This window comes from Triplophysa rosa, linkage group LG1 (assembly GCF_024868665.1).
Source record: "Triplophysa rosa linkage group LG1, Trosa_1v2, whole genome shotgun sequence".
Lineage (NCBI taxonomy): Eukaryota > Metazoa > Chordata > Actinopteri > Cypriniformes > Nemacheilidae > Triplophysa > Triplophysa rosa.
In genome coordinates, this window is record NC_079890.1 from 1,381,667 (window position 1) to 1,400,325 (window position 18,659).

Consider the following 18,659-nt stretch of genomic DNA (forward strand, 5'->3'; position numbering starts at 1 on the left):
ATGAGGGAGGTGTCATGCTGCGTCGCTTCATGTTCACCGAGAGACTGAGAGATTGAAGAACTGGTTGCAGATTTCTCCATTAAGGGCCTGGAAAGATGAAGGTTATTTATGAACTAGATTAATTAAAGAGGCAGTTCACCCGAAATGAAAATTCTGCCATCGTTTACTCACTGTCATGTGGTTCAAAACCTGTATGTGACTCTTTCTTCATCGGAAAACCAAAGAAGATATTTTGAGAAATGTCTCCGTGGTTTTGGATTCATACAATGGAAAGTTCTTCAAACTATCTTCTGAAGAATGCCATACAGGTTTGAAATGACACGAGGGTGAGAAAACGATGAATATACAAATAAAATGACAACAGCGTATTCAGTAATGATGTATGTCAGTAAATGACTATCACATTGTACACTGTGCTTGTAAACTCCATCAGACAGACAAGCAGACAGCGAGCGAGCGAGGTTATTTATGTTGTTTTGCTGTAAGCGTTCGGCTCGTTTTTCACTTCTCTATAGCTGCACTGAATCCAGCCTGGACAGTTTCAGCTCGGCCATCGTTCATTCTGGGCCGCTCGGTCATGCCAGCTGCACCGCTATCCGGCTGAAGCAGAGATTGCTCTTCTGTGATGCTATGGCAAAGAATAATGAGAAGTCAAAGCACTTGAAATAGGATTAAAGCCTCTGCTGACCCACTGTAATCAAGAGCTTTGCTCTTTTGGGCTGATATATGACAAGGTCCTCATGCTTAAACCTAACCAAATTATTTCACAACGTTAATTAATTGAACACAGCGTGATCTTCTTAAACTAATAGTTCTGGAAGAACATCACAGTGGACTGCACTAAACTGTGTCTTGTTTTGCGGGACGATTATCACTTTGAACATTGCTTGTGGGGTACTATAGAATGTTAAAAAGATAGTTCACTTAAACATACAATTTCTATCATTTATTCACCCTCGTGTCATTGAAAACCTCTATATGACTCTTTCTGCTGTGGAACACAAAATAAGATATTTTGAGAAATGTCTCAGTGGTTTTGTGTCCTTAGAATGGAAGTCAACGGTGGTCTGTGTTGTGTTGGTTATCAGCGTTCTTCAAAATATCTTCTTTTGTGTTCTGGAGAAAAAAGAAAGTCATACAAGTTAGTTTGACATGACATAATGAAGCAATAAGCCGTGTGAAGCAGTGGGTTACAGTGCATTTTATAACAGCTAAGGGCGTTGTGGCACGAGTCATTAAAACCCCCTTAGCTGTTATAAAATGCACTGTAACCCACTGCTTCACACGGCTTATTGCTTTTACAAAACAGTTATTCCATATGCGTAGCAAGGTTTCATAAAATAAAGTAAATAAAATGATATTTAGGCAGTCTTAGAACTCGGCTCAGCCAATCAGAATTAAGGACCGGAACTGACCGTTTTATAAGGGTGAATAAATGCTGAAAAAATGTCCTATTGGTGTGAACAATCCTTTTAATGTGACTTACTGAAGATTAACACAAAGCTTACAGTGAAGGTCACATGTCTGGAAGCCCTCTTGTGCCAAACCACATGACTTGAATTTGACCTAGAGGTTCTCAAACTGTGGCCAGGGTGGCCCCAAAATAGATCCGGGGGGACACATACTGTATTTCGTGGTATTATATGAAATATAGAAATTTATCATAAATGTTATGCAATCAAACAGCAGAAAAATAAGACCACCAACCAGAATTTGTTTTTGGTTTACTTGAAATTCTAAATGTAAGATTATACGTTTTTATTTGGGGGCGGGCGCAAAGCGATGCACTCGACACAAAGGGGGCCTTAAAACGAAAATTTTTGAGAACCACTGATCTAGACGCACGCATAGATTCAAATGCATTGATTCTGTGTGTTAAACATTGACTGATGATGTTTATATATCTAACGATTGTATAGAGCAAATGATATGACTATGTCACGGTCCGGCTTTTGATTATAAAGGCTTTTTATGGAAAACATTTGTTCTAGAATACAAAAACTACTTCCCACATCGAACATGCCATTTTCAGCTCAAATCTATGATATATACGTAACTCCCATCAAACATCCATAACATCATCTGAGTTTACATATGCTCTACATTAGCCGTAATGCGTCACATATGTTGTGTATAATGTTGCAAGCATAGGGTATAGAGATTTCCTTCTGTTATTCACGAGAAAGTCTTATCTGATAGTTAAGAATGATATTGTATTTCTCCTGTTTTTATTTGGCATACACCACTGATTAAAGGAATACTATGATTTGTTAGATCTTTGGGTAATTCTTCTTAACAGATTCTTTAATTGGAGAGACATTTTTGTCACTCGCATGCTCATCTATGAATGAAACTTACCAGGAAAGTGTGGTCATTTCTTTTCACAAGCAGTCTCCATTTATAACCTTCTTACTGACCATTTTATTTCATAGACTTAAGGCAATAAAGACGATGGCTGAAAAACACCCTCTGCTCGATTTGCACACACCTGTACATGATTACTGTTTTATTTTCTTGATTGTTCTGTCAAGATGTTTATTGTTGCATTGTGTGTTGTGTTGTGTTGTGTTGTGTGCATCTATGTGTCTGTCACTTTTAACAGAGTGCGAGTTTAACAGAAATAACAATTATAATTTCCTTGCCCACTAGCCACATTATTTATCATTTATTAACAATTATTCATTTATTAATTATAACAAGACATTATATATTTAAACCCCACAAGAAAAATATACATCACTGTAGTAGTATAATGTATTTAATAAAACTGTAGTAAAATTCCTATATAGCCTACAGTGTTTTAAACCTTACTGTACAGTATTTACTACAGTTGATTAATTTACTGTAGTGTACTATACTATAATATAAATACTTTAATGTACTATAGTGCACTACGTGGGACGACTATGTAAATAGTTGAGACGGCTCGTTCGGGCTCTGCTGTTTGCAGAATATAATACAAATCCTTTAACTAAGTTCTTTATTTTATTCGTTGTAATTCGATCAGTTTATTAAGTTCATTTTTACCTGACCGAGGCAGCGTGAGGCGACGACATCTGACTGACTTTCTGTCCTGCACAACGTCACTTTACCGACCGCGTGTACGGTTCCAGCCCACTTTTCAAAGTGACAGCTCCATCCGCCAATGATATCTATTCATGTAAACAACACCAGCCAATCCGGAAACAGGAGGGCGGTGCGTCGGCGTGTTCTTTTCCTCCAAATCTGCAGTCATGAAAGTTTGTGAAAGTTCAGTTCAGTCTGTTGTTGCTCCGCCAGCGCACGCTGCCTGCGCTCCCTGTAGCGTCTTTTCTTCACGATCTCCTCATAAAAACAATAATAATGCACGACAATGGCGCTCTACCGCAAATCGGGTCTTTTATTCTTCTCTGCATCGGCCTGACAGCAACCTCAGGTAAGACCATCTGCGATTCTACGTACAGATACGCGCCGTGCTAAACAGGTTTCTGACCAAACAAGTCGTGCAGTTTTTGTTGTTTGAGGAAAAGAAGTAAATGAAATGTCAGAATGTCACTGCTGTAGTAGTGTGTTGTGTAACAGTTATTTACAGTAGCGATAATAAATGCAACTGCGGAAACTGCGGTTACCATGGTAATTTTGCGTAAGGATCAGTCGACAGTGACTAACCGACTCGTTTCCTCCTGTTGCGATGTTAAACGCATTGTAAACCGCACACTGAAGCTCTGTCCCGCTGCTTAAAAAACTGCAGTCTGCACTGCAGCCATGCTGTTTCAATTAGTACGAAAGTGTTTATTTAAGAGCCAGAAAGGTCTTGTCACACAGTTTGACTTTCCAGGTTACGTTGGAGATCTTGGCCGCGACTCAAAAGCTTCGAGGCATCGTAAGCAAAAGAGTGACGTCACGCGCTCTCTTCTGGGCAGAGTGTGCGTATGACGTCACAGGACGCCGAGCGTGAACGTGCGCCTGGGTGGCGTAAAATAATTTTGCGAACCACTCCGTCTGAAACTGATTTAAAATGTTAAAGTCAGTATGCATGCAGCATTTTGTACTGTATTCATTTTTTCCACCACACGCTTATGTAAAAGTTTAACTTTGATATTTATCGTAAAACCATTGTTTAAACATGCTACGTATTTGTAGGAAAACCATGGTTAAGGTTATTTTTACTTAAAGAGGAACTATTACAATGTCCTTAAAATGACATTTCATGCAGTGTGTACTGTGTGTGAAGGTAAGCAGTCTGCCAAGTTGTAAAGTGAAGGAATCACAAAGTTATTGGCTTGGGAAAGAAGGAGTCGACTCTGAATCATGCAAACGAGTCGTCTGTCTTTCTAATTTTAGTTCCGGGTCGGATTTGCGTCACTCGGTGTAATGCCCTCCTACGTTCCATTTGCGACAATGCACGCGGTAGACCAATCACAACAGACTAGACCATCTGACCAATCAGATCGGAGTAGGCTGACAGAAAGGAGGGGATTAGACCGATGAATCGGCGAACGAATCATTTGAGAGTCAGTCAAGAAGTTAGGTAATAATAACTGCCTATTATTAGAAAATGAAAGTGTTTTTACACCTTGTATGTACGTAAACTTGTTGTTGGACACTCCATAACCCAAAGTAGGAACTTAAAAATCACAAAATATTTACTCTTTAAATACACAAATAAGACAAAGGGGTATTTAAAAGATTAACTGAAGAGATGGTGACAAGTCACATGACTTAAAAATACACTTTCTTTCTGTGAAGTTGTCTATCTAGACGGCTGGATTTTGAGACGCAGCCAGAACGCGTTCAGTTTAATCCACTCTCATTTTATGGACTTTTTGTGTACCCTTACCATCCATTTCCAACTCTTAACCACCGTATTCAGTCTTACGTGTATTTTTTAACTAACTGTAGACGGGCCGTAAACTGAACTTATAAAACTAAGAGTTGGACATGTTTCCGAACACTTTCCAAACGGCACAGAGTTTTTCTGCCCCTTCTACTGTTAATGACACGATTATGCTTCCGTAGTATTTTCAGAGCTTTCCAGCACTCATGTGTTTTTCTGCTTCCAGCACAATCTGTCATGTACGAGACAGACGTGGTCATCCCGCAGGAGCTGCGACAGGAGGAGGTGCACCTGCTCCGGGGAGCCTACAGGTGGAGCGGAGGTCGCAGACGACGTTCGGACCCTCAACGGGAAGACCGCCTGTTTCTGCGTCTTCCCGCTTTCGGAAAGGAACTGTACTTGCAGCTGCAGAGGGACGACTCTTTCCTGGCCGAGGGCTTTGTGACGGAGGAGAGGAGCGAGGAGGGCAGCGTTCAGCACGAGCCACTTTTCAGGGTCCGGCGGTGTTTCTATACCGGATCTGTTATTAATCACACAGACTCTTTTGCCTCATTGGACGCTTGTGGTGGACTGGTGAGTGAGCTTGATGTTCAGTGTGTGAGTTGAGCTATTGGGGGTCACTGTGACTTGAACTCCCAAAAGCTTCATGTAACTATATGGTGTTTTGGCTGACCCTCTGTTTCGGCTGAGCTTTGATTTTGCTCTCTTAAAGATTGTCAATCACTGTCTAAGGAATGAGGCACTGTCTTGTCAAACTGTCTTAAGAGGTTTCCAGCCATCTAATTGGCCAGATAGCAGAGGTTTCCAGCCATCTAATTGGCCAGGGTGCAGCATCGAATATCAACTTCATTACATTTTGTGTGTATTAATCATTAATCAAATTCAAGTCCCCGTGAACCGGAAGTTGCGATCGTTTTTACTTCCGTATTCTGACACATTTCTGAGTGTAAAGGAATTTCAAAGGAGACAGTTAGTGGGTGTGGCTTGCGTATTTTCTCTGTGAATTGATTGGATGTGTAAAAACAGCTGTTGCATTGATTTTGAAATGGGACTGGCAGCAGACTGACAGTTGAAGGGGAGGAGTTAACGGATGCAAGCCGTCTAATTTACGTCATTTGAGATGGATAGTCATGTCAGGGCAGAAGTGCATTTTAAGTGAAGATTATGAGTGTACGTGGATTTTAAAAAGAAAATGACCCACATTGATAAGCTATTTACTATAAACCCTGCAATATTTCATGAAAAAATAAGAATTGTCATTTTTAATTTCACTGGGACTTTAAAGGTCAGGTTTGTGTTTGTCTGTGTTGCCAAACCCTCTAATTGTATCCCACACATTTTGTGATTGGATTTAAAGTTCAGTTATCTCAAATGAGTTCATATGCAGTCAGTGTATCCCAAAATGCAATACACTCCACTTGACCTTAATAGTGTAATACATACAGTATCCAGATGCTATGTAGCACTAAAAGTGGTTCTTGGCTCGTAATCATAGGGGAACCACTTTAAGTGCTATGTAGAACCAGGTCTTGGTTCTTTGGGATGACTGAGCACTGATGTGCTATGTAGAAACGCTGAAGAACCATACAGCACCGCTTCCGTAGAAAGAACCTGTTAAGCCCCTGTATGGTTCTTCAGTCATCCCAAAGAACCGCTGAAGAACAACTGAAGCACTTAAAATCATGTGTCTGTGCTCTGATTTGTGGGAAATAAGATCATCGTTATTGTCCATATGTGGTGAGGAAGGAGCGGCGCAGACATTTTTGACACCTAAATACATAGCGACAGTGAGCAGATGTGAGTTTGACAGAGCTGGAGATCAGCTGGATGTTTTCACCAGCACCAAGTGACAGCAGATTGATTTGTCGGCAGAAAAACAACATGGGGGGGACGATAGAGTTAGACTCAGCAACCTGAAAATGAAGTAAGGGAGTGAAGATGTGTCATCTCTTGGCTCTGTGTTTTGTGTGCTGTATATATCCAGATCTTGCAGTTGTTATGGCTGGATTTTAACTCGAGTAGTCTTGACATGAGCACTGTTGGCTTACAGGGAGGACCAGGGTTTGGCCTGGATCATGTCTTACTTCTCTCTTAATGTCTGGACTCCACTGTCCTGTTAAAGGAACAATACAAGATCTATTGACAGAAATGTAATATAATATACAAAACTATTTCTTCAGAGGTGTATAAAGACTGTTTGTAATACCTTAGAATAAGCTGTTTATATCTACATACACACATTGGGCCTCATTTATCAATCTAACGCAGATCCGTGCGCAGAAATCATGTTACGACAGGGTTTACGTGTGATTCATCAAATCTCATCATACGAATGATCATACCTTGATAAATGCTGCGGCAGAAATCGGTCGTAATTTACATATCACGCCCCTATAAATTCAGGATGTACACTGCAAAAAATGACTTTCTTACTTAGTCTTTTTTTCTTGTTTTCGAGTAAAAATGTCTAAAAATGCTTCTTGATTCAAGAATGTTCTTGATGAGCAAACTGACCTAAGAAAATAAGTCTTGTTTGTAGTCAAAAAATATGAAATTTCAGTGAATTTGTGCTTAAAACAAGCAAAAAAATCTGCCAATGGGGTAAGAAAAATAATCTTGAATTGAGTGACTAAGAAAAAGGTCAACCTTATTTCAAGATTATTTTTCTTACCCCATTGGCAGATTTTTTTACTTGTTTTAAGCACAAATTCACTGAAATTTCATATTTTTTGACTACAAACAAGACTTATTTTCTTAGGTCAGTTTGCTCATCAAGAAAATGCTTCTTGATTCAAGAATGTTTAGACATTTTTACTCGAAAACAAGAAAAAAAGACTAAGTAAGAAAGTCATTTTTTGCAGTGTAGACGCCTCGCCCCTAGATTTTGCGACAAAAGGAGGAACTTTTCCGATTTAGAAATTAAATATTAACCTTGAAAAGCGGATTCAAAGGAAGTAAAAAGAGTTTGGAAAGAGATCACTATGGCCAACAGCGTTGGTGTTGTGAACCGAACTCCAGCTAAGGTTTGTATTTTTTATTGAATATTTATGTTTTGTAAATATGAGCGCAAATATTTTATTTTATTATTAGTGTTTCACTATTATTTTTACACTGAAAGTATTGTTTTTTCTTTAAATTAGTTTGGTTGTATAATGCATAATACTGTAATATTTAAACAAAATTAATCTGACTTCAGTCTTAGATCATTATTGTGTTAATGTAAATACGAATGTATATAATTTACTGGTAATTTTAGGGCGCAATTATCGAATAATGTTTATATGTAAATGTTTTTATACAGTTTTCTTCATTTAGGTGAAGAAAAGATGGTCTGTGGCGGAGGAGACAGATGCATGTTTCTAAGCAGGATAAAGGTTTAAAATCTAATGCTGCTAATCTTGCATTTCAGGCTGCTTAAATCAAGCACACGCAGTTTTATGTTCGCTTCATTTATTTTTTTCTCTTTCAGATCTGTCAGAGGCAGGACCAGCGGTCTTCAGCCCCCACAAACCGGCCTGGAACCTGCCACACAAAGCCAGGCAACCTTGAGCTGTGACCCAGTGCGCGTCGAGCTTCACCCCATCCAACATCGCAGATCGCACAAATAAAAAACATCAAAGCATGCGTGTTTTCTGTTTTCATTCAAATGCATTTGTCAAACAAAGAAGCTATCACTTTGCAAATAGGTAAACTTGCTTGTAATTTGATTATTGCTTTTAAATGTTTTTCTTTTAATTGTGCATTTTAATTGGGGTAAATTATCTTAGAAGTAGCTAAAAGCTCATGAAAGTTCTTTTAAACAAAAGCACCTGTTAACCTTGTAATTTCACACAATTAAATGATCATGTAATTAGGCTAGAAAGGAAAATACTTTATTAATGTAATGAAAATAAGAAATCTCATCAGAATCTATTTTTACATTTGTTAAACTAAACGAAAAAAACTAATCTTTTTATTTGTCATTATTCCTTTTCAGGAATAATCAAAAGGGTAAAGCGTACACAGGCTTTCACCCAGTGTTGGGTGTAACTAGTCACCAAGTACTTAGTTACTGTAATTTAATTACTTTCCCCTTGAAAAAGTAAAGTAAGGGATTACTCTTGTTTTTTCTGTAATTTAATTAGTTACTTCTGAAGTAATTAAAGTAAATACTTTGTGTAATATTTGTGTGTGCAATAGTGGAATTGACATCAAAATTCAAAGTCTAACTTTGGAATCCGTGCTTTAATGTATAATTCTCACATTTGTAATACTTTGGTCAGTTAATAATTCTACTTTATGTAGTTTTATATTATTTATTTGACTGAATTAAAAGAGCCGTTTCATGTCTATCCTTGAATCACTTAACTAAACAAGGTGGATGTAAGATGTAGAAAGTAATTAGTAATAAGTAATTAAATACTTTTTGGAGAGATTTCTACAGTAATCTAATTACACTATTGAATATGTAATTAGTAACTAGTAATTAATTACTTTTTCAGAGTAACTTACCCAACACTGGCTTTCACCCTATCTCAAAACTTGCGTACACAAACTGAGACCTGTCGTGAGATTTGATAGTAGCAAACGCTCAAGTCCATATTGATAAATGCCAAGTTTTGCTTGGAAACGACCGTACGCTCAGTTTTCGGTCGTACGCTCGTTTCATATATGAGGCCCATTGAATTCGCCACCATGTTTTGTACAGCAGCCCTAAACGGACAAACAACTCTACAACGTGTGTTTCCTCTCCCCTACGGTATAGTGGTGAAACGGATCGCGGATGGGGCACTTTTGACTACCATTGTCGTTTTTTCTACTATGGTAGTCAATGGGGTCCAAGAACTGTTTGGTTACAAGCATTGCTCCAAATATCTTTCTCTGCGTTCAACCATACAAAAAATTATACATGTTTGTAACGACCAGAGAGAGTAATTCGTGACAGAATTGTCATTTTTGGGTGAACTGAAAATCCCCCAAAATCAAAAACGAACGCATTCTTATTACCTCATGGGGACACATTTGTTCTTGTTTAAAAGCCATCTATGTTGGAGGCTCACTAGATTGTGGAACAGAGCCATTGTTTGTCAATATTGTCCGAAACACCTCCTTTATGCAAATCAGGCTTAAATTATAACACGGGTGATAATTGATGCTTTGCTATAGTAAAAGGTAAATTCATTAAAAGGGATGGACGGGGCTTTGTGTACCGACCCGAACACAGAACTTAAAGAGTGTGCTTGTAGCCACTATGAGGCTGTTCAGGTAGCAGCGGGAGTAGAATTCGCCCAGCTAAGAGTTGTTCTACCACTGAAATAATTTTAGAGACATTATTTTAAGGTAGAAAAACTACAAAGTGTAGCTTTAATAATGAAAAAGACCCCTCGTGAAATATCACGATACATAGTACATCAAAATACAGAACATTTGAATATCCTATTTTACGCACCATTTACTTGTGTACATTTCTTTTCGTACCGACTAACATTTTTAACATTTTCATGAATCCGAAAATTTATGTCAGAACGACTTCACGAATTACACTAAAATTCGTTCTGCTCGTGTTTTATGAATGAGGCCCATTATGTAGCCCATGTTAAATCTAATGCAAGTTCTGGGTTACATCACCGCTGTTAGTAAACTCCATTAAACAAAGTTGAAGTTTGAGAGGAACAAAAAAGCTTTTCCTGCTCTGTAAATGTCATTACAGCTCATTTTTACTGCTCTTCTCCTCGAACGCGGGCCACATGTAACTGCACTCGGTTTACCCCGGTACACACGGGGGGTTTGTCTGTACACGTCGTGATGAAAGTGTGTGCTTTACAGCCTCTGTGGGCAGCTTACTGTCAGCACTTCTATCTCCTGTCTCTCTGTGTCTGTACACCCGCCCGGAGGTACCACACATCCATTGGCTCTTTTTCCCCACTCACAATTTCGTCAAGCAAAGTTTACTTGCTCGATTTAACACTGTCACTGGACAGTCGCTTATTTTTTTCCCGTCGGGAGATAAACACTTCTTATGGTTTCATGTTATGGTGACTTTGAAGCCACAAGGGGAATCGCAGTTAGATATAGGGAAACAAGGCCAACATGTTAGCTCCCCGTGAGGGCTAATGATGAAATGTCCCTTTTGGTTAGCTGTCATAACAAATCAGATCATCTGAGGTTCTCTAAACGTTTGCAAGGATTTGTAAGAATCGTCAAAGGAAAGATTTAATGCAACGGTTAGCACACGTTCTGATGTAATCATTTTGTGTCATAAGCATTCCTGTAGCTCAGTGGTAAGAGCATAGCGCTTGCGACGCCAAGGTCATGGGTTCGATCCAAGGGATTGCACACACTCAGAAACAAATGTATAGTATAATGCGAATGTAATAAAAGCGTCTGCCAAATGTGTAAACGTAAATGTCATCTTTTTTTCAACTACTAATAACCAAATTAAATAACCAAAATAAAACTAAATTATAACTGTAACATAAATTAAATACACTTATACATTAAATCAATCAATAATAGTTTTAAAAATTGCTGCAATTCAATGTTTTTTAGCATTGTTGTTTTATTCAAATCCCGTGTTATTCTGCTGTCAGGTCCACTTAATCGCAGAAGTGAAGAGGTCCAGATGTAATAAAAGTCCCTTTATTTTATGTCATCTTTTACAGAGAACCAAAAATGTTCAGTATGGCTGTCTAATAATAAAGCAAATCGAATTAATACTTATATAAATGAACATATCAGGGTTTTTCATGGCTCGAAATGAGGTGGAGGTGGTGCAACGCTCGTTAGTGATGCGCGGGTCGGGGTTTTTCCCAACCCGCGGGTCTCGCTGTTATGAAATTATTTGGCCCGCCCCAGCCCGCACCGCACCTGTATCGCCCCGCACCCGCGACCATTAAATAGACATACTAGGCATTGTAATGTGAATGAAAACAGACTTTATTCAGCCTAAAAGTGCTTGGAAACAGCCATTAGATTACATCGCCCTGTAAACTGGCAACAACATACGCTTATGAACCATAGAAACTTGCACTTCAGTTGTCTCATGCTGCAACTATTTCTGAGAACCGGTCCCAAACATTAGATTTAGCAGCTTGACCTTCTTTTCATTTAATGATGTAAATCCCCGACCTTAATTTCTCCCGCACCTCGTCTTCCATCTTCACTTTTATTTCTCTGTTTGTTTTGTTGTTGTGGCTGGCGGCGGGAGCTGCTTGGCGCTTTCGTGACGTGTTCGGTTTGGGGACATCAAGCAAGTTACGTTGCTACATAGGCCTATGTATTGTAACCTTATCAAAGAACCTAATAAAATATGAAAAGATATATTCCCAAATATTTAATGTAGGCTATAGGGAATTGCACGCAACACAAGTTTTTTTTATTTTGTTTTTAATGACTCGCCCCGCAAATAAAGTGACAATTTCTTTATCCGCCCCGATTCGACCCGCGGGTTATGGAGACGACCTGCGCATCACTAACGCTCGTGTAGGCCCACCGTCCCTTTAAGTGGCTTAAGAATACAATTAGATTAAAGTTCTAAAAATTTGATAAAAAATGACGACTAAGAAGTTACGTTAGAACATTACATTTATTCACCCGAACAGAAAAACGGAACATTTTAATATAAGCTTTTTATCCTTTTCAACTAACTTCAGTCCATAATTAACTAAATGAGCAAAGCTCATTCACATCCTTCGTTCTCTTGTGGTTCACTGAGCTCTTACATTGTTTAAACGAATCGGTTCAAAGGAGTCATTTGTTTGCGAGTCGTTCTGATCGCAATGTGCGTTCATAATGGCGATCTCGCTGTGTGTACAGTATAACGCTGATTCAACGAGCCAACTTCACAGCTAAAAACATTACAATGACGTACAGCACGTTAATTTATGAAATTGAACGTAAAACACCTGAACAGCCGTTAAACACAGCTAATACAGCTCCTAAGCTCTTCTACAGAACTCTGTAGCGCCTCACTGTGCTGATAACGAAACAGCGCCTCTATAGTGGCGTAACGCCGCAACTGCAGTTACAAATGACAGTCAGTTTAATGCCCGCAGTGTTTTTTGTGAAGACACTCGACATAATTTTGCAGAGAGTCGGAGGCGGCACGAAATTTGACTAAAACAGAGAGTTAATCGCAATAATCGAAATGATCTAATAGAAAATTAATCGTCAGCCCAATTTCATCATCGTGACAGCCCCAGTGGCATTGTTTCATTGTAACATTTCTTTGTTGTGCAAACAACGCATGGAATTGACAACATTCAAGGTTTAATTGAACCTTCTTTATGTAAATTAATAAAAATTGAATCGCTCTTTCACAAAAAATACGAAAACTAACAAGAAATTAAGAATGCTAATCCTTATAAGAGAAGTTCCTAAAGCAAACGAAATACTAAAACATGATATATGTCGACGCAGGTCAAGTGCAGATATCGCAGCATACATGATATATCGCTACGCTGCTCATTTGGAGTTTTTTTGATAAATCAGTGCATTGACCTGACACATTCACGACTGCTAACAGTTTCTTTCCGTGCCATTGTTGATGGTTTCTCCTTGTGTGTTTTCATGCAGACGGGCCTGGTTCAGACTGCAGACGACAGCCTGTTCATCGAGCCAGTGGGCCGGACCCTGGATTCCTTCTCTGGCTCTGAACACAGACTGATCCGACAAAAGCATTCTTCCTCAGACAAATCTGCTTCTCCTGTAGACAGCCAACCCAAATTCTGCCAAACCATCCAAGGTGAGAAGGTCAACGGGCTGAAAAACTACGCGAGTCAAGTGTGGCAAACCGATTTAGAAGTCAATTCATAGCTCTATGGGGCTTTACTTGTGGGAAACATGGTTACTTTGTGCGGTTTACTGGTTTATTTCTATTACATTGCCCTAGGATATGTAGTTACTGCTGCTGTGTATAAATGTTTTACTTCATATCAGTCTATCCACTGTGGCATCTGCTAGCTCTTGACAGATGAATTTGTGCTAAAATACCTAACTGCTATGCACAATTATATGGTTAGTCGCATTTTCTCTTGTTTTTCCTCGCGGCCCGCGCCTCACAGTTTGAAACCGCTAGAAGTCTGTTATGATAATCTCACACATGTGCGTTTTCCTCTTTCCTTCAGGACTGCTTAAGATTCGAGAGTTGTCAACTTCATAAATCAAGCGTTTCATAGTATCGTTTATAACTCTTTGATGTCTTCGTCTTTTTAGCAGTGTTGAAAGATGTTGGGAGAGAGAACGATCAGCTGTTTGGGTCTTTAGAGCTTTTATCTTGCTGGTAAACTGGACGGTAAACTCCTGTTGGAACGTGCCGTTGAATTACTGTGGAAGGCAAGAATCCTTTTGGCTTGCTTGTGTACGTTAATAACACCGTGCATATTTTCCAGCACCGCTGGTGTTTCTTTGCCAGGATTTTAGATTTTCTTGTCGAAAGGAATTCACATATTTGAAAACCGGCACTTGTTCTTCTTCTGAGCCTTTAGCATCTGTAAGGTTTTATTGTTTGGTGGCGGGACAGGACGTTTTGCCTGAGCTCATTGCATTATTGGATTTGTAGTTTAGTCTTAGTCAACCTAAAGCGAAGATGCAGTTATCTAAAACTGCATGGATATATACAACCATACTGACCAAAGAAAACAGATTATGGAATTTCCAGTCGTACGCCGCTCTAGTTCGCGTCTGATTATTCTCAACGCAGACTTGATTTCCCCTTGAACCTTTTGCTTGTGTTTAAATCCACTTTTTGGGCTTCTACTCTGAATATTACATAACCTAGAGATGAGAAGACCACCGGGACGTTTGACAAGTAGATTTTTTCCATATGTCAATATCTGAGAATTTAAGTAACCCAAACCGCTTTAATAAAAGGTTGATGTTGTTGTAGGGCTGGCTGATATTGTTCAGCCTTTTGACAATATATGTGTTTGCTTTGAAATGGCTTAAAAGGGTGACTGTTTTCAGCCAGAGAAACTGATGTACAGTCAACTATAACAACTGAAACACTATAAGTGAAGGTAAAATAAAGCCGTTTTCCCCCCGCACTTTTTCATTTAAGTGCACCAAAAACCATTAAATAGCAACGAATTAAGGTAAAAAGTAAACAATATTTGCATATTTGTATGAAAACATTTTGATGAAAAATGCATTGAAGGGATGACACAAGCAAATTGTTGAATCAGTATTTTGAATCTAGGACTCCGGGATGATAATCGTTGGCCGACGTTTAATGCCTCGTGACTAAACAAAGGGCGCCAATGTGAGTGTGCACACCGACGCGCAAAACGGCAGGCGTAAAAGCGCCATTTAAAAAAAAACGTGGCGGGCTTGTTTTTTTGGTTTGAAGCCGCTTTAAAAACTGGCCGACCAATGTGATTGGTGCTTTTGTTCACGAAGCTGCTGAAGTTACAGTGAAACACGACTTTCACAAAACTGTCTTGCCGAGCGCACATTGATACCAACGACAAAGAGGAAGTAAGCAGCACTTATGCACTATTCTATGCCATTCTGTAGCATAAATAGTGTGAGTAGTGCGTTCACGTGGAAAAGTCTCAAAAAAGAAGTGCACTTAAGTGTGGAACTGTGGACACTTCACTCACTCAACGGTCGCAGGTAAACACATGAAAACTACTGTACAAGTCGATTTTTATTCACGCGCATTGTGCCGTGCGATTGACGTCATTTGCGCTCGTCTGGGAAACCGATATACTTCCAGTTGGTATAAAACCGTTTAGTATTCCATTTGGGACGCTACTATGAATAAATGATTCAGAAATTAATCATTTATTCACTCTCATGGCATTCAAAACTTTTGTGACTTTTTTGCAGAACACAAAAGAAGATATTTTGAAGAATGTTGGAAACCAAACAACATTGAACCCTGTTGACTTCCATTGTATGAACACAAAACCACTGAGGCATTTCTCCAAATATCTTCTGTTATGTTTCACCGAAGTAACAGGCTTTAAATGATATTTGGGTGAATAAATGAGGACAGTAATAAACAAATCCCATGATGGATATACTGTGAATGTTTGATATACCGGCCAGCTTTAATAAGTAGTTTTGGAGAAACATTGCAGAAAGTGTGTGTGTATGACTCCACCGACCCCGTCTCTGCCGTAAAAAAGCTCCAGGTGCATTAGCTATTCTGCTTCCTCTAGCACCTGATGTCTGCACAGCAGTCATTCATGCAGGAAGATAGACCAATATGAGAAAAGGTGCCAGATTTGGGCGGAAAATATCTGTCGGAGGCGGTTTAGTGGGTCAAAGTCTTCCGTCTTTTTGCCGGTGTGTCGAAAAACTGTTCAGCCCCCAAAAGCCCCACCCCAAAACCAAGAAGTTCCTAGAGGAAGATAGTCACAGACCTTTTATCCATTAAACTTTGAATGCCCCTCTTGGGATCCTACGCAACGCTGTCTGGATCATATTGCATGAATGTTGAAGCAGAAGTGTTTACAGCAATGGAAGAAAGCATGCTGACGCTTTTCCTCAATGATTCCCTTTCCATGACCATTGAAACACAATCTCGACCAAACGCACTTAACGCTTCTAATCTGCAGAGATGTTGATCCGGTCTACCCACGCCTGCCGGGAAGCTCAGATTCTCCTTCCTGAAAGGGATGCAGACGGTCTGAAACGGAACCGAGATGCTGATACGTTCTCGCAGCGAGTGGGTTTGGAGAGGATCGAGTATCCGCATCGAGAGCAGGAACACTGAGGATCTGAGTTTGGAGGAAACAAAATGCCAAAAATATCAGCTGATCGACTCGTGGCCCCCACTGAATTCTGGGAATGAGATTAGCGGCTAGTTTGGTGTGTGATACTCATTGGTCAGAGTGTAATTTACTGTAATGTAATAGAGTGTCATATTTTGATTTATTTATTTTTGGGCATTTGCTTTACTTTAGAGAGAGGAAATGAAATTACAAAAGATATGGGCCAAACTCGAACCCACGTGTACTGCGTTTGCACCACATCTCAATGTGTCAGAGACATTCCATGCTATGCACATGCTAGCCAGATGTGACCAATGACCATAGATGTGCAGTATATACACAGATGCTGTTTCTATGGGCTGTCATACACAAGTCGTCCGCCATATTGGAAAGGTCAAAGTCGGTCGGTACACCTTCGAAAGAAAGTTTTACACATACAGCCGTGAAGTATGTTTAGGTAAAATGATCATTTTTGTTTCATTTTGTGAACATACAGTATAACAATATTTCTCCCAATTTTCTAATGAAAATATTGTTTGCATTTGCATTTATTTGCAGAAAATGAAAACTGGAGAAACATGTGAAAATAACAGAAAAGATGCTCTGTATTTTTCCGACCTCAAATGTCACTCCTGAGGTTTGATTTTGTTGAAATTCAGCAGACACTGGACTGGCAAAATTTGGCAAAATCCCCCCAAATTATTTGGAGAAACCAGCATATTTTGTGTTTATCTCGTTATTCCTTAAGCCGTACTGAAAACATATTTCTCTTCCACTCTCTGATTTTCTGGCTTTTGTACAGCATGTAGTCTGACGCACATGCACGCACACGCACACACGCACACGGCACAGGAGATTGAGCAGGTGAGGGTATGTGGTTTATGTATCGCCTTCAGCACAAAACTATTATTTATAGTCAACCACACAGTTGTCATCATAACCGGCCCGTCACAAAGCTTTAGGGTTTTGACTTTGAGATTTATCTGCAGTTCTGTATCCATGATAATTTGAGACGTTTGGAATAATCCAAGTCATGTGTAATGACTTATATGTGTTTTATTTGCACAAATATGAACAAAATATCCTCAAGTGATAAAAGACTGTTTTTAGGAACAGTTCGGCCATCATATTATCACCCTCGTGATGATCCAAACCACAGCTTTCTTTCCTATGTCAAGTGCAAAATGAGAAGTTTAGCAGAAGGTTCAAATGTCCTTCCAAGTGTGAACATGTAAGAACATGGATAACAGAGGGAAATAACAAAGGAGAGCTTTATTTATTGAAATATCTATCGGATGCTCTCAGAGGTCCTGGAATAAAGCACACATGTTTTCACTATTAGCGCAAGATGTCAGAAGAGCAGAATTACAGGTAGAGTTTTACTCTTCTGGGCGATTGTCTTTGGGTCGTTTCTAGTGTTTGGCTGTGTTTAGAGGTTTGAAGTGTTTCCTTTGTTTTATCCTCGTCTCTGACTTGAGAATATGGAAACTATCTGTGACGTTCATGTGTCCCGAGGCACGGTTAGTTTCCATTGCCTGAAAACAGCTGAGAATTGTAAAAATGCTTGCGCTGCAAAAAGAGTATGTCACATTAGGACCATATGTTGTGCCGTCTGTCACTGTACATGTGTGCGCTGACTGCGCTCTTACCCAAACACACAAAAGCACATTTCCACTCCCGAACACCTGTAAACATACAGCGGAGACCCCCATCAGAGAGACCTCCATGAGAGTCCAGATGAATTCTGGGAAATCTCAGCTGAGACTCAAGATTCTCAACACCAAATATTGGACCAATGAACTTCCATGACTTTCCCAGTCGTTTATGGATAAGTCATTTGGAAATGATCGGAAATTGATAGATGAGAAATAGAAATACATTTATTTCAGAGATTACAGAATTTCTGGCCATTGCTAGAGACGTTCTGTAAAATGATAGAAACTTTTTTTGTAAACTATAAAAAGTTTGATGACATTCCAAACCTATTTTAAAATCAGATATCAGAAAAGATTCAAAGATTTTCATTACTTTGTTAGACCCAAAAATAACGACCATAACAAAGCTTCAATATATTCATTGGAAAATTTGCACCATATTCATGAAAAAAAAAATTCTATTACCCCCATGCCATTTTTTTGGATTTTTTA

At 39.2% G+C, this 18,659-nt stretch overlaps 1 protein-coding gene across 3 annotated transcripts in view; it reads left to right on the forward strand.

Annotated features, from left to right (window-relative positions):
- Positions 1-3,226: 3,226 nt before the first annotated feature.
- Positions 3,227-18,659, forward strand: part of adamts17 (ADAM metallopeptidase with thrombospondin type 1 motif, 17) — a 78,232-nt gene continuing 62,799 nt past the window's right edge. For 2 of the 3 annotated variants that reach the window (XM_057340571.1, XM_057340588.1), the window contains exons 1-3: positions 3,227-3,415; positions 5,043-5,389; positions 13,370-13,538. In XM_057340571.1, the coding sequence (XP_057196554.1) occupies positions 3,343-3,415; positions 5,043-5,389; positions 13,370-13,538 (589 nt within the window). In that variant the 5' untranslated portion in view covers positions 3,227-3,342. The remainder of the gene's footprint in view (positions 3,416-5,042; positions 5,390-13,369; positions 13,539-18,659) is intronic. The other variant, XM_057340579.1, reaches the window with a different exon arrangement.